Here is a 23,216-nt window from a genome sequence, read left to right as displayed (position 1 = left end):
TCATTGGGGGCCCACTACAGAGTGCAGACCCCGGCACGAGAGAGGGTGCAGTATTTCATGGGGGCACAGAACTTGGTGCCAGAAAGGTTGCGGTATTTGGGGTGCATAGACCCCTGCACCAGAGAGGGCATGACATTTGGGGTGTGGAGACCCCGGCATCAGAGAGGGCACAGCATTTTGGGGCACAGAGAACCTGGTGCCAGAGAAGTGCAGCATTTTGGGGTGCAGAGACCCCAGCGCCAGAGAAGGTGTGGCATTTCAGGGTGCACAGACCCCAGCACCGAAGGGTGCAGAGACAGGGCTGTGGAGAGGCCAGTGGGGTCAAAGGGCCAAATTATAATGAGGCCAAGGCAAGACAACGCCATTACCACCTGCAAGGCTTGGGGCATGGTAAAGGGGTGTTTGGAGCCATGCATATAGCCCATAAGGCTAGGGTGCCCTGAAACACCCATTGTGGAACCAGACCCACAGGGTTCAGTAAATCCATCAAACCGTGTCCAAGAGGACTTAAAGGCAGCCTCCCTATTTTCATATTTTTCATCAAAGACATGGCGGGTGAGGACTGAGGGTGCCCACTGAGCCAAACTGGCATTATCAAGGGGCTTTGGAGAACATGGCCATCCTTAAGGACCCCATCCTGTGACATGATTCTTCTCCAGTGACATGCAAATCTTGTGTTCTGGACTTGTAAATTTTAAGGCCAGATGTGACATTAGCTCATCAAATCTAACCTCTCATTTAGCACAGGGAATAACATTTCAGTGATGTTGCCTTCTGTATTGAGCCAAGTAAATTATGTCTGAAGAAGACATAACTTGTTTTTGGCTAAGGCTTATCTTTCCAAAAGGCATCCAATCTTGACTTAAAGACATTAAGAGAAGGAGAATCCATCACTTCCTTCAGGATTTTATTCCACTGGGTGATCATCCTTACTTAAAAAAAAAAAAATTGTGCCTACTTTAAAATTTAAATTTGTCTTGCTTCAACTTTTAGCCTTTGATCTTGTTATGCCTTTCTCTATTATATTAAAACACCTTTTCGTGCATGGTATTTTCTTGTCATTAGGGTACTTACATAATAATAAGTTACCTCACAGACTTTTTTTCTGATTGAATTCTCTTGGCATGTCTACACATGCAATTAATGCGACTGAATAAACTTTGGTACAATTTGAGCTGGAGTAAACTAATCCTGACATCACCATCTACACATGCACATGAGCACATAATTTACTCCACCTTCAGATAGTCCCATCAGACACAAGTACTATCCAAGAGTGCAGTAAATAAGTCTACACTGACCTAACTGCCACACGTGTAGATGGTGATGTTTTACTGAGCACCCTCTGAGTCTCTCTCTGTAAGGTGATTTCTTCAGCCCTCAAATAATTTTTGTTGTTCTTTTCTATATTGTCTCCAGTGGTTCAATATTCTTTTTAACATGTGGACACTAGTTCAGTATACAGTATTCTAGTGTTCTTCCACCAGTGCAGTATACAGAAGTAAAATTACCTCCCAGCTCCTACTCACTACTCACCTGTTTCTGTTTAGCAATAACATCACTCTTTTTGCCATTGAGTTACCCTCAAAGTGCATGTTAAACTTAGATCATACTAAAGACACTTAAAATGTGAGCATCCACATGTTAAAACTCATTAACTTTAGCTAAGTGCCTTCTGAGCATCTCAACATTATACCACTTCAGGAGAGGGTTAACTCTGGCCCATGCTATTTAGAAAATTTTAGGGTAACTTCAGTCTGCTCCACAGAGATACAATGAATCTTCCAGCATCCCAAGGTACACTGCTGCCTTGCATCCTCAGAATGGGGATAGACCCCCAGGTGTCTTGGCTCTTAGCCATGCCATGGCCCTGCTCACCAGCCCTCCAGTGGCAAGTCAGAGTCATGCAGGCAAGGAACAGTATTAACTCATAATGTGTAAATGCTTACAGCACATCCTATTTTTAAAATTGGTTAACATTCCACAAATGTAGCATGGCCTAAATGTAACGTGTAACTTCAGCCTAAGCCTGATGTAGCCTTTTGTTCAGAGGTTCTATGCAAATATATTTCCCAGTGAAGTCAATAGGAGCAGATTATACTAGAATCAGTTTATGGAGAAAGTATTTCCCTGATACAGGCCCTTTCTTATGCTCCATCTACAAACAACCCCCTTCCCATTGCAATAACTGAAACACCACATTCTAGGGCAAGCCTTCTAAATGCCAAGTGATTTTGGATGCCAAACATTACACAACTTATGGGTCCTGGTTTTCATAGGATGTGTTCTAGACACTGGCTCAAGAACAGGCCCCTTTTAGGGTATCTCAGGTAAGGTAACTACACATTGAAGTTCCTTAAATCAATCCTTACTTTTGAAAAATCTTGGCCTAGGCCTTTTCTGCATTATAGAACTGACTGGTATAGCTTTATTGACAGGAAACCTTCCAAATCTTCCAAGCAGAGACTCAGATTATAGCAGGAAGAAAGTCCTTTGGCTGATATGTCTCATTCTGTTTCCTTAAATGAAATAAGTTATACCAGCAAAAAAACTCTTTTGCTTACATAAGCTGTGTCACCCTTAGAAAGGTTTGCCAGCACAGCTGTGTCAGTTTGAGGTGTGATTTTTTTCTGCAATCTAGCTGACAGCTATGCCAGCAAAAATTGTAAGTGTTGACCATGTTCTTTAAAGTATCCGCACTATGTACAGTAGTGTACAGAAGAGGGACTTTTACCTACAGACATATAGAATCAAAGATTTGTGTTTCCTTCTCCTAGTCGCCTGCATCATCATGACTTGGAAAGCAAGTCTGTGACCAAGGAACAGCTCAGGACATAAAATAGGTTCCCTAAGGAAAACAAAATGTATTAGACCAGAACATAAATACACTAGGCCAATGTGTCATTCTAGCCAGATGTTAAATGGGAACAAGGCCATGTCTGTGGGAAAGGATGAGTATTTGTTTAGGACAGTATAGGCAATGGTTTAATTTTTTTTTAATTGCAAAAAAAGGTCTACACTCTAAACTATAACTCAGGTATAGCTATTGCATCGTTTATTATGGGTCTGGTTCTCGTCTTTTTTACACTTACGTAACTCCATCAACTTTAATGCAATTCTTCCATATTTATAACAGTGAAAAAAGAATCAGACCCTATCAGCACCAAGGAATGCATGAGATGCTCATGTTAAGCAAAATGCTTTTGTTTTTAACCTTCTATTTTAAGGTGAGTGGTTTGACTCTCCGTAAGATTAATATAGTATTCTTTAATATTGTTAGCAACACTTATATGAAGTACGATAGTGTTTTTAACAACATTTTACAGGTAGAGAATGGAAGCACATAAAAGCTAGGACCATAAAATGAGCTAGGTGTCTAAAAAGTGATTTAGGTGAGTCTTGATATGTGAGTCTAAAACTTAGAAGCTCAAAGCATTTGCTCAGCTGTCACCCAACCCTGGAATCACTTATATTCTAGAGGTAGGGAACTAAAGTTCAGGTACCTAAAGTTTTGCTTCTGGGCATGCCCTGAAGCAGTTTTATCATGACAGGACTGAACAGTTCAGCACTTGGGCCACCTAAGCCATATCAAGATTCCCAAACTAGGCAGCAATTCTCAACCAGAACGCTGTGACTTTATGCTTGATACAGAAGTTATTGGGTGAGGTTCTTTGGCCTGTATTATGCAATAGGTCAGACTAGATGATCATAGTAGTCCCTTCTGGCTTTAATCTATAAATTATATTGTGACAAGCATAGCCTGGAAATTCCAAATAAGATAGCATTGCTTTTCCTCTAATTAACAGAATACAACAATGTGTATTTATAGAAAGACATTTCAACTATTTTTAAATACTACTGTACCTTAATTTATTAGCTTTTGTTAAAAGCATGTAACAACCTAAAGGATATAAAGTATAATTTACAAAAATATAAATCTTGGTTATTTTTTAGTATTTAAACATATTACTATATAGTATGTGTTATTCAGAGAATATATATGTTTAAGAACCTGAAATTAACCAGCACAGAAATGATGGTGGGATAGTGTTACATCTTTTGTAAAACAAAGTATATATTATGGAAAGGTAACCAAAAATAGTTATATTAATATACTGAATATATAAAAGCTTATACAGTGCACTACATTTGAATCCTGAAGGAAAATATGTATATTAAGCCCTTTATTACAGCATTTTTTCAGTATAAATATGTGGACTAAATGTATGAATTTTAGGCAAAAAGATCTGTGTAAAAAAGCAATATTCTAAAATACGCTTGCTTTTGCAAAGTCCGTTCCCATCTTCTTGGTTAGCTGAAAAGTAAAATAGCCAGGAAAATAGTATATAAAAATGTATTTTAGTCCTCCAGTTACGGTAAACTTAAGTAAAAATGATCAGATTTCTTAGCTAGATGGGTTAAAATAGATTTGAAATGTCTGGAATTTCTGGAAGGTGAATCATTGTTACTTTGCAAGACAAATGATGACATTTAAGGTCCTTAGAGGTGAGCACGTGTGCTGCTATAGTGTCTCTGCATTCTTTCTGTAGAAGGAGATGTGGGTTTGGATTCATTCACAAACACAGTCTAAGTCATTTCCCATTCACAACTTTCCCAGTGTAGTCAAGCAGAATGTGTTGGTTGCATTGAAGGTTTATTTGTAAGGACTTATCGGCAGGCACAGGTCTCAACAGACATATTGGGATATACCTTCAAAACGACATTTTTGTTCTCATCTAAGAACAGGACGCTGAGGGAGTTCATTTTGTCAGGAACGCAGCAGGGTTCTGGAATGCCTGGAATGATTCCTACTGCTTTTACAATGCTCTGGATTGTAGCATGATTCGATGGCCGGACAATCTGGAACAAAGGAAGAAATAATTACTGTTTCATTTACAGGAAATCACTTTCCCAAAAGGGCTTAGAAAATGATTGCAGATAAGGTTTTTTGAAAAAAGTGAAAATACAGGAATAAACTATGTCTTCCTCCATGCACTTGAGCCCCAGGGGAGTAAAGTACAGAATCCTTCATGTTCTCTGTACTCCTGCCTGGGAGGCATCAATCAGTCATAGGGCTAGACTCCTTAGCTTACACAGGTGGAGAGCACTGAAGCTGTGACCTGCTCTCTGCGGATTCATGAAGCAAAGAGCCATAGTTAAGATTACTTCCCTTCCTCCTCCTAGTCTTCACTAATCTGTTTGGTCTTGTCTGGTCACATCTATATGAGACACTGACTGCGCAGTTACTGCACAATCATTTAGTACTTGCATAACCAAGTATTAAATGACTGTGCAGTAACCGGCGTTACTGAAACAGTAGCATCCCTGCACAGCTTCCAGGTGATGCTGACTGTGCAGTAGCTTGTTACTACTATGCAGTAGCGCTGTATCGCAGTTCATGCCCCATGAGGCTACTGTGCAGTAAGCATCTCATGTAGATGTGGCCTCTATGTGGGGAAATTGGCTGTCATAGCTATTCAGGAGTAAGTCTTCAAGTGGATGCTAATCTGGAACAACTGCCTTCTTTTGGAATAATTACTCTGCCATGGAAGCAGAGGAATTCTGAAATAAGTGTGATTCAGGAGTACTACCCACTTAGAGTAAATTTAAAGTAATTAAATTATGCTTCAACCACTATACCAGTTGATTTCTCCCACATAGACAAGGACTCAATGCCTCTAATCACTGCATGCTTTGTCCATCTCTGCACACCTGCAAGACCCCTCACTGACCCTGTGTGTGTGTGGAGAGAGAGGGAAGAGGGGTGTGTAAAATGAGTTTACGGTTAAACTTGTACAGTACCAGTGCACTGAACAGTGTATTGTTTGGTATTTTTACTACTGACTTTCTAGTGGGAATAGTTCAACAATGTTCAGTAAGGGGGAAAGAAAGTGTGAAAAACTATGACAGAATGGAAATAGTGCAGTGCAGTTCCATCATGAGCAGCTGTCGGAAGTGTACACAGTTACTGTTATTGCACATAGTCTCAGCAAGTGACTGTCAATGAATAGTCAAACCTCTCTTGTCTTATTGGTATGCTTTTGCCATTAACAACTTCAGAATCTGCATGCACAGATTTGGTACACAAATACTTGCCTGCAGTTCTGGAAACCCCCAACTGAAAACACACCACCAGCAAAATGCAGCCACCTCTACAACTGTTGAACAGCATACAGTGGCAGTGTGTCCTGTTGCTTAGAACAGATAAAATACTACATACATGTGAAAATATAGGATGATTTAAATAAGCAGAAAGTAGTTTTACTTCTAACATTAATAGGGACGTTTCTGCTTTCATTGGCATTGCACGCATGGGAATTTCTTGATTTTTTCAAGTTCAGCATACAAAATTATCTAGGACATAAGTACTATACAGAAGAAGTTTCTAGGTTAATTAGTTGCTAATTTTTAACTTTAAAATGACAACTTATGCTGCTTTTTAGATATAGCTCAAAATCAGTAAAAACTCAACCATGCTAAAACTTTTAAATGCTTTCAAGTAAAACATAGTACTTTGAGCCACTATAATCTGTGAAATTCATTGCAGGTCCTTTTTGGGGCTTTGAAATAAAGGCAGGTCTCATCAAGTGACTTATCCTGGAAATTGTCTTTTCATAATTAGAATGCTTTAGTGTGCTAAACAACAGCTTGTTCTTCCATAGCACCATCCATCTGTAGGTCTCAGTGCCCTTTACAAAGAGCAATGAATTAAGCTAAATTGGTAAGTTTATTATTCCTGTTGGACAGATGGCAAAAACCACGGAAGAGAATGGGTGGCTTTCAATACTGCACAGTGAGTGCAGAGCTAAGGCTACAACTTGGACCTGTAGACTCCTACTTCAGTATTTTAAATGTTATTAAAAACCGCTACATGATTTTTATTTTTGTTTAATTACATTTTGTTTTTTTGAATTTTGCAGTTGTTACTTGGAACAAGATGCTAAACCACCACTCTACAGAATCCCCTAACTCCTTTCTAATGGACAGCAGCCCACCTAGTTACTAGTCTATGGGATCTCAGGATATTAAGCTGCAAGAGGTTATAGCTGTCTTAAGGCTGTAACACATAATAGGAAATAGACAGATTTCCTTATGATAGAAAGTCAGTCTTGAGTTTTCATCCCTAAAATCTTTTCTCCAGCTCTCTGGTCAGCTCATCTCTTCACTACATTAGCCTGCCAAAGAGCCAGCATTTTTAGATCGCTACAGCCTGCATTCCTTGAAGGGCACAAATACAAACCTCAATAATGTTCATAGAAAGAACCATTTATTATGGACCGTTTCTCAGCATGGAACCTGGCTACCTAAATAACAAATCCATAGTGAGATCAAGCAGCACATCCACCCAATTCAGGCCAAGTGGAGAATTTTGCCAGCCTTTCTGAAAGCCTGGCTCAAGTTTTGAGTGATGCTGGTTTAGGTTTTTGTATTACCTTTATGCCAATGTGCTTAAGTGGAAAGCTTCTGATAGTCAAAGATGAATGCATTGCAGTGATGGTGTTGATGTAATGATATAATTATGGTCCAAATGGTAATGCATTACACACTGGCAAGCAAGTTTATATAAGGTTGGTCAAGTTCCACCCTCTTTCACCTCCAGGGCAATCCCACTTTAGAACAGTTTGGTCCTTAGAGGACAAAATTATGGAACTGATACAGGAAAAGCAACTAAAGAAGGTATAAAATAAAGTATATCCTCCCCCACACACATACTTGTTTTATCTGACACCTGCAGGGCCTTTTTAGCTGTTCTTCACTCTCTATAATCCCTCCATGTAAGTTACATCCACTTATGTCAGCTTCCTCTTACCTCATCTACTTTACTTGCTCCCCAAAAACCTAGGCAGGAAACATTTATGAGTTTTAGGAAAATTTTCTTTGGGGGTTTAAGTCTTTGACTCAAAATGAAACTCAGTTTTGGAAATTTTACAAGGACCAAAAACAAGAAATTTCTAGTTATCGTAGATCCCACAAAAAGGATAAATGTGAGCACTGATTTTCCACAAAGCCAGATACACACTAATGGACACAGAACCAGATTCTCAGCCAGTGTAAATCAACAGAACATCATTAACATCAAAGCAGCTATGCTGGTTTACATCTGCAGAAAACATAGCTTGCTGTCTAAGCTGGAATCCAGTCTTGAAGCTGATGTCAGTAATAGGTCTTTTCTGAATTGCTCTGATATTAACTACACATCTTTGGAGGTTAGAGACTTCATCCTTTTTAGTAAAGGCCTTGTTACACAGTAATTTTGGGCAGCTCTTGGAGCTCTTAACACCTCGACTGTCTGCATATTAATACCTGAAACTAGTTTTAAGCACTCTTTAGGTGCCTCAAAGTTATGCCACTCCAGGGCAGGATTATCTCTGATCCATGTTACCCAGTTCATGTTCTACTGAGGTGTAGCCACTCTAGGCTAGGCTACACTGTAAACACCCACCCCACCTGGATCCAGTCTACTGCCCACTCCTGCCCAGCACCCCAGATCCATGCACAGTGTATCCTCTGCATCCCCTGTGCTGTCTGTCCTGGGGGAGCAGCCAGGGAAGGGTTAACCTTTCTGCCTGGCTGCTGCTGCTCTTTGGGCTGGGCTCAGCCCAGAGGACAGCAGCAGCCCAGCAGAAGAGATGGCGGGGTGCCGGGGGACGGAGAATTGGGGGGAGCCCTGGGAGGTAGGGGGGAAACCTGGAATGGGAAGGAGGTATTCTTACCTTTTAGTTCTCCAGGCCCCTGCTGGCCTAAATGTGCGATTGCTCCAAACTCAAGCTAGCACTAACACTGATCAACATTTGTGAAGCTCATAGTGTAAGGTGTAACAAGGCCCTAAGTGAAATAGAATACAGTCTAGGTTGATAGCAATCTAATGTCTTTAGGCCTCACTGATGCAGTCCCAAAGAGAGATTGCTTGCCTGTCTTCCTGAGGAAAGATTCCAGTAAGGTGTAATATATGGGGTGTCCCAGCTGATATCTATTAATCAGTGGGGAGTTTGGTTCCATGGAGGAGATGAACAAGGTTAGGAAGTTCTTTGAAAGCCATGAGTGATGAGGGGCTGAGAACACACATCAAATGGGATACAGCCTTGCCTTTACAATAAATGCAAAAACTATCACATCTTTATTGCTACAACAATCAATATTCCCCACAATGGACTCAGGAGAATCCACAGATCCTACACATCTTTTCCAAAAACTGGTATATCTCATCCAGTGTACAAATACCTTCATGGAAACTCTGTGGGTGAAACTAGACTAAACTGCACACGAGAATGAATGATTACAGGCAGAAGATTAAAGACAGACACAGAAACATGTGTAGGAAAATGCATCACAGAACCATCGCTCACTTTGACCTCACTATCCTCATGCTGAAGGGAAATTTGCAAAACTCCTTTAAAAGGCAAGTCTGGGAACAAAAATTCATAAGCTGGCTGGACACTAAGAACCAAGGACTCAATACATATATTGACTTCATGTCTCACTATAACCTACCTGATTCCTGCTAATCTTTTTTCACACCACAAATGATAATACTTTTCTTCTCTTTTGAAGGGTCTTGACCTTTCACTAATCAAGCTATCTTTTCTTGTCTTCCAGGTACCCCTGAGAATTTCTCTCTCCTCCAATTTCAGAGCCCCAAAGGATGTTTTTAGTCCTTGCTGGGCCTGCTTTTTTCTCAGACGTGAAGAAGAATGTACTACATTATAAATCTTGTCTAAATCTATCCCAACAATGATATCACTCACAAAAAAATCCTTGCCTCTCTCATGACTTGCTGCTTCTCAACATCCCAGCAGTAAAGTACAGCTCTGATCAAACAACTCTAGCACTGTATCCTATAAGACAAACCCCACTTCTTTTTTTCCAATTACAAATGATGCATCCTCCGTTCACAGGTTTATCAGTATAGTTTAGATTTTGAAAAACTTCACCATTGCTTCTGACTTAACACATCTAAGATCACAAACCAACATATGCAGGCTTTTGAATTCATACTCTTGACCTGGGGAGGAAGAACCAGCACCATACCTACAGGCTGGGGAACTCCCTTCTCGTCAGTGCAGAGGCAGAAAAGGATCTTGGAGTCATCGCTGATTCCAAGATGAACATGGGCCGGCAGTGTGGGGACGCGGTCCGGAAGGCCAACCGCACCTTGTCCTGCATCCACAGATGCATCTCGAGCAGGTCCAAGGAGATGATCCTCCCCCCCTATGCGGCACTGGGGGGAGTCCCTGTTCCCCTGAGCACTACTAGGAGTGACTAGAAATAACGGTCACAAGCTGGCAGAGGGTAAATTCAAATTAGACATAAGGAGGCGCTACTTCACTGTCAGGGCGGCTAGGATCTGGAACCAACTTCCAAGAGAAGTGGTGCCAGCTCCTACCCTGAGGGTCTTTAAGAGGAGGCTAGATGTACATCTTGCTGGGGTCGTTTGACCCCAGTACTCTTTCCTGCCGTGGCAGGGAGTCGGACTTGATCTTCTCAGGTCCCTTGACCCTACCAACTATGAAACTATAACTGTGTTTTGGACAACCACATTTGGCAAGGCCCAACACTGCTTTTGCTCCTACACATAGTATTCCCTTTTCCTCCAAGATTAAGTAGTTTGTATGCATTGAAACTAAAGTCTGCATTCAAGAACTGCTCAGACATTCTTTGTGCAATTTTTGTTGCTTATATTTAAAAAAAGGTATGATCGAAAATTGAGTATTGCAGTTAGTCTCTAAAACAAAAGTTGTGAGCCACTAATAAGTGGGCTTTGTTCAGAATAAGATGTGTAGATGAAGGTGCAAACAAACACCACACATCTACACACAAAGTTTTTGGATTTTGATTTTGTAACTCAGACTCAGTTACAGCTTCATTTCTAACACCTTTGCAAGCTGAGTATTTAAAGCTTGAGCACGAGATTAATGATTTTAGGTCTCTTGAAACAAAAGATATTTAAAGATAATGCACCGTTCCCTAACTTAGAAATGGCTTAGTTTATTTAAATGATATTTCAGTTTTGTATTACAACTAAGAACTTATCTACACACTTTTGATACAGAAAAGCTGTTTTGCCCAAAAGAACCCAGCTATATTATAGTAAAGGGGCAAGTTGATTTCAGGATTAGAACATGAAACTAAATCTGGTGCTATGGAACCTGTCACAGACTCAATGTATTCCAGTGGACAAGCCATATTATCTTGCTCCTAGTCTTTCTACACTGCAGTTAGGAGGTGTGAATGCAGTATGTTTAGGTGAACATGAGCCAATTTCAATCTAGTTAACTTGATCCCAATAGAAATGATAAATTAGCTAGCAATACAAGTTTCAGCATAGATAGTTTCTCTGTGCAAGTATGCAGAGTATGCAAGCATCCTTGGCAGGTGTGCCTGGCCTGTGATGAAGTTTTGTTCTGTATCTCCTTCTGGTACTTAAGTAAAACTGTCTCATGTACATCTTCCCATGCTTCAGTCTCACTGCTATCTGCAGTTTTGCCATGTCCTATCTATCTATCTTAGATATAGGGAAGCTGAGGGTATATCCTTCAGTGCTTTTAGATTTATTGCTGCAAGGCTTTACCAAGTGTTTGTGTTCTGACTGTGCAATTAGCCGTTTATTTTATCTCAAATTAGGACCACTCATTTTCAACGTGTCAGTGCATTTCCTGGAGATACTTACTGAATTTCTGAATGTGTATAAATTGTCCCTATGTCTTACAAGAACAGTGCTGACCATCCAGTCTGGTACAGAAGTTAAGTGAGACTTTTGCTTTTTGTTATAGGACACTACAGAGTGGTACCCTGCATGGCATAAATGGCAGGGACAGGATAGATAGGGTACTATGTCACAGGGCTGGACACAGAAAGTGAACCTTAGTTAGTGTAGGAGTCTCATTTGTCCAGTGCTGAATATACCTGTACTATATTTCAGTCAGTCAGTAAGTTTGATAAGAAAGAGTCACCATGATACAGCTATGTTCTAATAGAAAAAAATAAAAACAGGAAACCATAGTTCAGATGCCATTAATGCCAAGACTCCTATGGACCTTCAGTCTGGAACTTTTAAAGTAAATTTCACCTACTCCAATAGGAGAGATTCAAAATTGGAGTTATATATCTATCTTTTTTCCCCCAGCTTGCTGACACTTCTGGAGAGTAAAAAATATGTTTGGGCCAAAAATGCTATTTACCTACGGGGCATTTACAAGATACCAAAGAAAAATTATAGGGCTCACAAAATGAGGAGTCATTTCAAAGCAACAGCAACAAAAAAGTTTTGTTTGCATTGTATTACAATAAGGTCTCTAAAGTTAAACCAGTTTTAAAACACCCTAAATGGGAGGAAACTCAAACCTCTTTTTGTAGTGATCAGGAGCCCCGACGCTCCAGCATTGACTGTAACCACAGAAGCCAGTTCTTGTTCCACAGGCTAAGTACAGACAGAAAGCTTGAGGCTGAATCAGTTCAATCTTTGCAGGTTAATTTAAGCTGAAGAGATTGAACCAATAAGCAAGTGAACAGACATTCACTTTTGATTCTGGAAATGCAGCCACGTGCCTGCAGTGGCTCAGGCAAGAAGCTGGGGAGTGCTAGAGCATGCCTTGTTGCTTGGTTGGAGCAGACAGCTTGGGCTAAAACTAGCCTGCCCAGCCTGTGAGGGGTGGGGTTTGCTAGGGAGGTGCAAAACATCCTGAGATGCCAGAGGACTGCTAGTTAACTTGAATCTGGAGGGGACCTGGGATAGAAGTTGAATAAACAGATTTAACCTAAATCAGTTAAGTGTGATACTACATCCATCCAGGTTTATCTTATACTTTTGGCCATTTTGGCTAGGGACAGAAGTTACACATAAACCGGTTTAAGTGATCAGAAATTGATTTGAACCTGTAGCAGAACAGAAGTTCAGTGTACATAAACCAGTTTCAAAATGGCTGAAGCTGTTATAAGATAAACCTGGTTGAATGTAGTACCAGACTTAACTGATTTGCAGCCTTTAGCTGGGATGGGCTGTGCTGCCTGCTCCAGAGAGCAGGGCTGGTTCCACCTCTCTGCCCCCTAGCTGGAGCAGTGAGGGCTAGCTCACTGGCCTCACGGGCTGGTCCTCAGGCAAACTCCAGCCAGGGTCTGGGGTCAGAGAGAGGGGTTAAACTCACCTTTCCCCCAAGTACAGAGTTGCCCAGCCCTGCTGGTTTACTTAGTGCTGGATGCAACTGTGGACTACAAATCCCAGAGGCACCTGGAAGCAGGAAGAGGAAGTGATGAGGAACCCAGCAGAGTCCTGTTCCTGTGATTGTGGACTGCAAATCCCAAAGAACTTGGGGGCAGCAGGAAAACAAAGCAAACATACAACCCATGCTGGCTAGTGCCAGAGAGCCATGTTCTAGTGCCCCCTGGCTTCTGGCTTGAGCCACTGCAGACATGTAGCTGCTTTCCCTAAATCAAAAATGAATGTCTGTTCATTTGCTTTTTGATTCAATCTTTGCAGCTTAGACTAACCTGCAAAGACTGAATCAACTCAGCCTCTGTCTTTTTGACTGTCTGTATTTAGCCTTTGACAGCAGTTTATGTATACTGAACTTCTGTTGTGTTACAGATTTGAACCAGTTTCTGATCACTTAATACCACTTTATGTATAATTTCTGTCTCTAACGATAGAGCTGACAATACAGACATATAAGAGAAAAAAAAGTTTCCATTTTATCAGTTGGTAACTGAAGCATAGGTAGATTGCATGACTTGCCCAACACTACACAGAGAGCACCTGGCAACGGTTGGCATTGCTTTTAAAATGTCAAAAAAAACACCCTAAAAATTCACAATGAAAGAAAAAATTGTAAAATATTTCACAGTCACCAAATATGCATTATTCATCAAAAATGGTGTCACCCAAAATTCTCTCCCAGCTCCATGGTAACACTATTGAAAGACATATTACCCCTTATGTAAAGTACAGAATATATCCTTCCAACTTAGAGTACAACAGGTTCAAGATTTGGGTCTAAATACGCAGAACTTATGTAGTCATGCAACAGCAATTTTTGGCACTTATGCACACTTTGGATTCCATTTAGCTACATTCACTCTGCTTTCCTACTGAGCCTGCTTAATAGGCTGCACTGTGGATGCTATATGTGCCATCCATATGCATATTGTTGGGTAAGTCCCAAAACTTCAGTTGCAGAGGAGCCATAACTAGGAGGTGTTTGGTATTAGAGGAGGGAGACAACTCTCCAAACTTTTAACCCAATAGCTGAGTGATCAGGGTACTTACCCAGGTTCTAAGCAAAAGATAAGGAATTTGAACCTGTGCTGCCTGCTTCCCAAAATGCTCTTACCTCCAAATCACAGGGTAGGTATTGCCCAAAGTATTCTCCAGCTCTCTTTTTGAAGCTGACCCACTGGACAGCCAGAGAATGAAGATCTGTGGGGCCAGAATGAAGAGAACCAGATGGCTCAATGACACGGCTGCTTTTCCTGGCAAGGAAGAGATCCTGGGTTCCAGCCCAAGCCCCTATCCCCAAATAGGAAAGAAACTATCTTGCTCCTGTTTATCTAATGAATATTTAATGCAAGAAGCAGTAAGATAGCTTCCAGAAGAAGGCTGGAGTGTGTTTCCTTAAGGGAGAAGTCTGTTAGACTTCAACATAGTTTCTGAGGTAATGTAACTATTCCTATACCACACTACTCTAAATAAGACACACACCTCATTTTGAGGAGGAAGAAAAAAATGGCTGGGATGTAGACAGTCTTACTTGCAGCTGAAGGCCCTGGACAGTAAAAGCAGAGTACTCTCATCAACCTCACCCCTCCTCCCCCATATGTGATGCTGCTGCTGTTATTGCTACAGCAGTAAGTAGGTAGGCTGCCACTATAGGTAGGCTGATACTGTAAAAGCCTTAATTTAGCAGTGGCTGTGAGAGGGTTAGACCAGTCCTGTTGATCACGTAACTGGGAGGGGGACAGTGAAGCTGAGGAGAGGATTCCTGCCCCAGCTTGGAGCCCAAACTTTCAGACACTGAAGAAATCAATTTCCTTAAGACACCCCCCAGTCCCCCCAATTTCCTATAGCTAACTTTGGGGTGAAAAGTGTGTGTGCTATGCAAATAAATAAGGTAAGCTGATGAAGATCCTATTGTTTGAGTAGTTTAAACTAAGTTAGACAAGGTCCTAGAATCTTGTGAGACATGAAACATTCAACAAATACAGTGTGCATACACCAGATAAAAGATTACAAGGTATGTCTGCAAATTATAAGCAGTAAAGGCTTATACTACCTTGGGCATTGGAAATTCACAAGCCCCTGCACAGTAATAGGCATCAAATGATTTGGGAGATATGATCCATTCATTCCAGCCAATATCAGCAAAGTCAACTTTCATGTATCTTCTAGAGCAAATCCTAGGCTCGTTCCATTGTTTCCGTCTTGCTTTCTTCATTGTTTTCTCATCAAAATTCAGCATCTGAGATTTTGTGAGTGTTTCAGTATTTTCATGCCCTTTCCTCCTGCGATCCTTACGTGAGGTTCTTGGTTTTAGGGACTTGTAGGCACTTTCCCATATGTTATGTTTATTGTAATCATTGTTGATATATTCCACCTCAGGCAACTCATTGTTCTGGATCGAGCTGGAAAGGTATGTGTCCCTCCTCACACGTGTGTCTGAAGAAGCATTGGGAGACAGGCTTGGATCTCCATCACTGGAAGGGAAAGGGTCATATCGTTGGAGGGTGACTGCCACACTGTTAGGTTCAGCTATTGCTAAATCATTGGCATAAACAAGTATGTATGGAAAATGGCGAGCAACCTGCTCAGGAATTCCCTGGTATTTCTCTCCAGAGTCAAGTTCTGCACAGAGAACAAGTTCTCCAGCCAGCTTTGATTCATTTATGATGTGTGAGATGTCCTTCACTTGCCATGACCCCCGCTTTTGAGGAAACACAGTCACATTCCCTTTGACCAGCCCATAGGCAGAGTTCTGGGGGATGCTTCGGAAAATAAGGTTGAGCCGTGGGATCTGGGGCAAGTGGAGGAGGCGGCAAGATGAGTTCTTGGACCGCTTGCAGAACACTTCTCGATGGCGGGGGCGTTTGTCAGAATAAAAGTGAAATGTGGCAGCAAGGATCATCTCTGAATCCTGTATTGACGTCAGATTGAAGCAGTATAGGGGTTTCTGGGATAAAAGTTCTGCAAGAGAATGAATAAATGAGTAGATTAATGCTCAGAATGATCAAACTGTTTCCAAACAGTTGGACTTATGGACCTCAATCCCTTTTCACTTATCTCACTTTAAGCCAGATATTGCAAGGACCTCAAAGGAGCTCCACAAGTATAAAGACAGCTTAAGTGGAAGGAGAATCAAGCTTCTTTTTGAAGCATCAAGGAACCCTAAAACTGAATGTAACCACAAGAGCTGGTTCTTGCCCCAGGGAGTTTACAATGCAGATAAATGAAAGAAGGATTGTCTTCATTGTACCAATGGATAACTGAAACACACAGAGATCAAGTAACTTGCCCAATTTTACAAAGCTGAGGAATGAACCCAGATCTTTTGAATCTTTGACCTGTGCCTTAACCCCCAGACTAGTCTTCCTCATTTCCTTCTGCCTTCCCCTATTCTTTCACTTACTGACAACAAAGCAGCAGAGAAACTGTCTCTCCTAATGCTCCCTTCCAACTGTCCAGGCAGCATAGATAAGGAAGCACTATCAACAGTGGTTTCAGTGTTGCCTAGTGCAATGTTCAACACTGTTTTAGGAACAGTGGGCCAAATTAGCTCAGCTCACTCTGAAGATAGGCCACTGCTCCCTTTGCTGGTGCTGCTGCTCATCCCCACCCTACACCCTCCTGCCAGTCTTCTGCAGAATTGCTGATGTTGCCCCAGCTTTGCAGACTGACATTGCTCAGTTGTCTGGATCTGGCCTGTAACCCATAGGTTGCTTTTTTCCCAGTATAGTGGGTAGAAAACTCCATTGAGATTTGGGAGAATTTTATTTTCTTCATGGCTCTGTCATTCACCTGCAGGTTGACCTGCAAGTGATTCCCCCTCTGTAAAATGGTGATAATGACTTTGCTTGTCAAGCAGTTGGACACAGACAGGACAGGAGTAAAACAGACAAAGCTGCCTTCTTCAGGTTCTTGTCCTCCTTTGTACAAGCAGTTTCTGGCTTTGTCCTTCCACCCCACCTGCTTTTGCTTAAGAGATTTACTTATGTTTCCCTAGATATCCTTCTTGTTGATCTGGCTACTTTGTGTAGGAAATAAAAGGACTATTTACCACTGAGAAGTGTTCCATGGAATTGCACAGAGTTGGCCAGCTGTGAAACTAAGGGTAAGTCTATCCTGCTGTGACTCCATATAGTGAAGACAGAGCCAAGCTGGCTTTAAATAGTGAGCTAGGTACTGTTGGCAGTGTAGCCACGACAATATGGATTTCAGTGCAGGGTAGCTGGGCAGGGCTGAGTTCTCTGCTGCCACAGCTACCTGTCTACGAGCAGCATAGCCAGTTGGTTTGAAGCTAGTTAGGATAGGTCCACCTGACCTGTAGTCACACCTGGGACTGTGATGTACACATGAGGTTTCTTTCTGGACACTGGCCAAAGCCAAACCCACCTTGAGCTTTGAGGATATTTGGATCCAGCTCCAAACTTTGTGTTGCAGACCAACATCTACCAGATGTATGTTTAACAGGTGGTTGTATGTCCAGTGCTCATCAGTTAAAATATGAAGAGGCCACTAGGGAATACTGAGCCAAATTGGGAAGAGTTTTCCTATCTGCTGGGGATGTTTTAGACTCCTTCCCCTCTCCATCATGTGACAATTTTAAAGTTGCTTCTACCTTTGCCAAATTCTATCCATTTCAGTTGAACTTCTGTAGGCCAGTGTCCACTTCAGCATGACTTACCACTACACTTTGGATGGCCAGAAAGAAGAGGAGGAAACTCCTGTGTGTGTGTGGAAAGGATGGGGAGAAGTCAAGCTACTGGGGTACATGCAAGAGGATAGAGAAGGGGAGATAGAGAAATAGTGTTCTGTTACCCCTAAAGCACACTTCCTCCAAAAACCTGGATAGAGGCCACCTTCTAGCATCTGGGCCCCACAAAGAATAACTTGCTACTGCCATGAGTTAGTTCAGGTTAGATTCCATAGGTGCATGTGTGGTATGCGGTGCTGCAGACCCATCTGAGGTGCCATACACTGTATATGCTGCACATGCGGGCATTCCCCATGCTGCTAATTTGCAGTGCTGGGGGTGGGGGTGTTGACACTGGGTGTTCCTGGTGTCAAAAACCCGCAGTGGAAAAACGAGGGACACCATATATGGTGGCAGCATGTGCTGCCTGAAACCGGAGCCTGGCTGGCTAGAGCCATGCTTCAGCTGCCAGCTAGGCTCCCTACTACTGGATCACCACCACTGGAGCCCTGGGAGCCCCCCAGGACCCCAGGTAAGGTTGCTGGGCCCAGCCCAGGTACTAGCCCCAGCCTTCCCACCTCCACCTGGGGCAACTAGCCATGCACCACAGCACACAAGAGAAGGCTGAGAAGGGATCTGGTGGCCGTTTACAAGCTCACCAGGGGGGACCAGCAAGAACTGGGGGAGGCTCTGTTCCCCCAGGCACCACCCAGGGTTACTAGGAATAATGGCCACAAATTGTTAGAGAGAAGGTCCAGACTAGACATCAGGAGACATTACTTTACAGTTAGGGCTGCCAGGCTCTGGACTGGGTTCCCACGTGAGGTGGTACTCTCTCCTACCTTGGGGGTCTTCAAGAGGAGGCTGGACAGATATTTGGCTGGGGTGATATGACCACGGAACTCGTTCCTGCCTGGGGCAGGAGGTCGGACTTGATGATCTGTTTAGGTCCCTTCCGACCCTAAGGACTATGACACTATGACACATGTATGGGCATTCCCTGGGGACAAGTAGCAGCAGTACATATTGTGCTGCTGCTCTTTGTCCCCAGGGAAATGCACATGTGCACTTGTCTGAACACTCTCCATTAGCTCAAGTGCCAGGTGCATATGCTACAAATTTAAAAGTTTCAAAACTGAGCACTAATGTTCTCCATATTAGGAGAACAATATACTGCTACATATTTTTAGTGTTTTAAATCCCAGAAGTTACAGTAAAACCCCAAGTTACATTAAAATCCCAAATGTCAAGCACTCAAAACTACAAAAAAGCTAGGATGAAGTTTTCCCATGTGACTTTAATTTGCATCTCTTGTGATAGCATTGCTGTTTTTTTCTGTCACAGAATCCCTGCCTCATTGCATGGGCTAGATGATTCAGGGTAGATTTGCAGCTTATAGAGTAACTAAATCAGAGATGTGTAGCATAAGCTTTCGTAAGCAAAGGGCTTACTTCATGAGATGCTGTGAAAGGACCTTTGCACAGAATAAATGAAGGGTTTTTCATGGCATCTGATGAAATAAGATGCTTATGAAAGACTATACTATACATTTCTGATTTAGTTACTCTATAAGGTGCAGACCTACCCTGCTTTCTGTCTGACTTCAGACTAACATGGAGTTCAGACTAACTAAGTGCTTTTCTCTGTTAAAGGGAAAGAGTCAGACAATGTGCAGGATCCTTATTTCACTTCAGTGACATAACACAGTTGGTGCTTGGTGCAAACCCTGTGGGAGACCAAGGGTCCTGACCCTGCTCTTGGATCAGCAGACCATCTCCCCACCAGTTGTGCACCAATCTGAGAGCAGGTTCGGGAGGCGTAGGGGGGAAAGCAGCCTTATCCATGCCGGGACTCCTGCATAGTCCTGGCTGAGCTGCTGCTGCTGGTGTGCATGCTCTGTTGGCCTTGGCTGTTGCTCTTAAAGCAGCAGCAGCCAGGGTCTAGTTCGGCGTTCCCAGCATGGCAATACCACCAGGGCATGGACTCTGCAGGGGTGGAGGTGATTCTATCAACCCTCCTACCTTGGTGTGTGGAGCAGGTGCCCCTCTCACCCATTTCTAGTTGCATTACTGTTTCATTTCTTCACAAAGTCTGAAATCGTGTAGTGGATGAAAGGCAGGGCTGCCAAGGCAGAGAAAATGGTCTGTGGTTTAGACAGATATTGGAAGCTGCACTGAGAAACTGAATTTTCCATCTTTGCCACAAAATTATATTGGATGCCAGTCAAGTGACAAGTGGAGCCTACGGGCCAAATTCTGTTCCACCTATTAGGCATCTAAGTGGACTAAATGCTGAAGTGCAATTCTGTTCCACTCTGTTCAAGTCCTGAAAATCCATTAATGCTTCTACTTTTGTAACACATTGTTTTCTAGTTCTTATGACTAAATCACAAAAAACAGTGAGGAAGAAGAGTAGCAACCCAGCTTTTGCATTAACTGCTGCTCAGGAACTTTAACAGGGGGACTAGAATCACACTTAGACATCCAAAATTCACTCATGCACCTAACAGATGGAAGAGAATCTGGTTTCACTTGTCCAACCTTTTTTTTTTTTTTGATTGCTCAAAATAAGGCTTATAGGGACAAATTAGTACAACTGTTGAGCACTTACAACTTTAAGTGAAGTTAATTGGTGCTATATTTTGAAAGATGAAGAGCAAAGTATTTAGAAAATAAGCAGGAACCCAAAGCTAGCAGGCAATCAATGTTTTATCCTTCATCTCTTTGCCTCTTTTTTTTTATTGAGAGTATTCCTGTCATGGTGATGTGCACCAGCAAAGGGCCCATGAGGAAACTAGTTCAATGTAAGTTTTGGAGGGTATGCAGTAAATAGCACATGGGGCCACACACTGAATGCAGAAGATAAGGAATACTGGCTGCTAATTCTGGGGGCTCCATCCACGCTGAGCAATAAATGTATGCATGAGGAAACAGCAATGCATGTATGTAATTACAAACTACATCATAATGCCCATGCACATAAGGGAGTCAAATTAAGGCTGCACAGTCAACCTGAATTATGGCACTTCCTAACTTTTTGATACATGACTTTGTTACCTTAATTTTTACATATGTAATAATATAGTAGCTACTCATTCAGCAAACAGCTTTATGCTACAGCAGAGGGCAGATAGGCCTTATGAATTTTCTGAAATATGCACATATTTCTATTTTTAAACCAATAACTATCACTGAAAGTGAAGTTGAACACTAACAGTTTTTATAGCCATTGCATGGTTTTATATATCCCAGAAATCAATTGCCTTAGCTGCTATCTGTGTAATACAAGACATAGAAACTTTATGCATGTAACCAAAAGAAAGCAATAAGGTTTTTTTATTTCCTTCTTTTTCAGTGAGGTGCAGAAATTATATAATTTAATGAGAGAGAAGAATAATGCAAAACATACTGCAAGCTAGGGGGGGTTCCTGCCATATTGGTTTCCATATTTTTTACATCTTATTACAGTAAGATAACATTAAATCTCATCACAGCCCACTTATTTCCTCACTATATTTTCAAAGAGCCAGAGGGGCTTCCCATTTCAGGCTACTGAGGTAAGAGTTGTGATCTGGTAGAAAAGGCATTAGACTGGGAGCCAGATGACTCTGGCTTTTGACCTGGCTTTGCCCTTTACTAACTGTATGATTTTACATGAATTACTCCTAATATTATACACCTCAGTTTCACCATCTGTAAGATGGGTATAACAATAGTGACCAATAAGAAATTATCCTCCTTAAATGCTAATAATAATGGCATCTCAGTAAAGTTCATGTTTTAAAATAAGCTCAACCATCTGCCTCCAGTCAAGCCATTTGTAAAGCAGGTCAATCAAAGAATGGGTAAGAGTATATTATAGGAATGTAGAAATTGGTCTGCTACGTCAGGCAGTTATGGAATAACTTGCCCATAGGGGAAGTCTGTTCCTAACCCGTTAATGGTTGATTAGTGCTTTGAAGCACTAAGGTTTGTAACCTTTTCCAATATATGGGTTTGTCTTGCATCCTTACTAATAAAATAGATGTTCTGCTAGGAGTTGATCATATACCTGGGTATAAGAACCAATAAAAAGCACTTAGGTTGCATCCAGACATGCAGAGGTATGAGGTTTGGGGTCCTGCAAGCCTCTTTGTGGTGCCACAAACCAGTTAAAACATGCTCTGCACTGCAAATTTGCAGCATGGCGCCAAAATTTGCTACCAGGATTTCCTGGTAAAAAAAAAAAAAAACGGGAAGAAAAAGTGGCAGAATACATGCACAACAACCGTGCGCTGGCACACAGAGCTTCTGGCCGGGCCTCTGTTCTGCCTGATCTGTGCCCTTGCTGCTCCAGGCTGCCAGGTAAGACCGCTGGGGCCACCAGCTCTCCCTAGCTGAAGAGTTGGGAGGGGCTGTTCAAGGGCAATTTGCTTGTCCCGGGACAAAGCGCATATGCAAGGGTATGTGCTGCTGCAACTTGTGCCACTGCAATAAAACACCCCTCCACCCGGCCTTACAGTGCTATGACTTTGCTTCCCATATACTTGCAAAAACAGAAAATGAAGTTAATTTACCCTATTGTACAGTGCTCTGCATCGCCAGCATTTTAAAACCCGAAAGCCGAGGAGATACTGACATACAGTTAGTCTGAGTCTAAAACCAGTTTGTAAATGCATGATCTTAAACGTGACTAAAACACTACAGAGCCTTTTGTTTTAGAAGAGTAAGGTTAAAAAAAAAAAAAAGGCTTTGTCGGTATTCTCACAAGCAGGATGCTTTTCCTTTTGTTATAATTGCCAGCTAACAGGATTAGTCACCTAATGAGGAACTATTTTCTCCAGGAACTAATTACAGATGTTAATTTAAAAAACAAAAATGGCAAACCTCCAATACTGAACAGCAGGCTTTCCTACTGACCCCCCTTTCCGCCGGACTAGGCGGCGGCGGCGCAGCAGGTCGCGCACGCAGCCAAGCGAGGGCTCGTGCGCGGGGAGAGAAACCTCCTGCTCCTCGCGCACGAGCCCCGGCAGCCGCCTCAAAGCCCGCGGCGGGGAGACGTCTAGGGCGTCCCAGAAGCGGCGCTGCGCCGAGCTGCAGGCGAGGCTGGGAGCGCTGCCGGGCTGCCCGGCACTCCCGCCGTACTCCCCGGGCGCAGGAGCGCAGCCGTGGGGGTGCCGGGCGCCCCTGCTGGCTGACACCCCCGGCGAGGGACGCTGCGGAAAAGCGACACCTTTTCCCACCTGGGCGTTTTGCGGCTTCCTGAGCCCGGGATGCTACCCGCTGCCGACGCAGCATCCTCCCACCCCGGCGGCCAGCGGCGCCCCAGGGCCGGCCGAGC

At 42.6% G+C, this 23,216-nt stretch overlaps 1 protein-coding gene across 1 annotated transcript in view; it reads right to left on the bottom strand.

Annotated features, from left to right (window-relative positions):
- Window positions 1-3,853: 3,853 nt before the first annotated feature.
- GDF10 (growth differentiation factor 10) overlaps window positions 3,854-23,216 on the bottom strand; it is a 40,305-nt gene continuing 20,942 nt past the window's right edge. Inside the window, exons 3-5 of the mRNA XM_019555524.1 lie at window positions 17,597-17,652; window positions 15,264-16,171; window positions 3,854-4,860 (exon numbers count right to left, since the gene is read on the bottom strand). Of these exons, the coding sequence (XP_019411069.1) occupies window positions 4,669-4,860; window positions 15,264-16,171; window positions 17,597-17,652 (1,156 nt within the window). The 3' untranslated portion in view covers window positions 3,854-4,668. The remainder of the gene's footprint in view (window positions 4,861-15,263; window positions 16,172-17,596; window positions 17,653-23,216) is intronic.

This window comes from Crocodylus porosus, unplaced genomic scaffold, assembly GCF_001723895.1.
Source record: "Crocodylus porosus isolate Cpor-Errol unplaced genomic scaffold, CroPor_comp1, whole genome shotgun sequence".
NCBI lineage: Eukaryota > Metazoa > Chordata > Crocodylia > Crocodylidae > Crocodylus > Crocodylus porosus.
The sequence above is the reverse complement of the archived record's forward strand: the minus strand, read 5'-3'. Positions and strand labels throughout refer to the sequence as shown.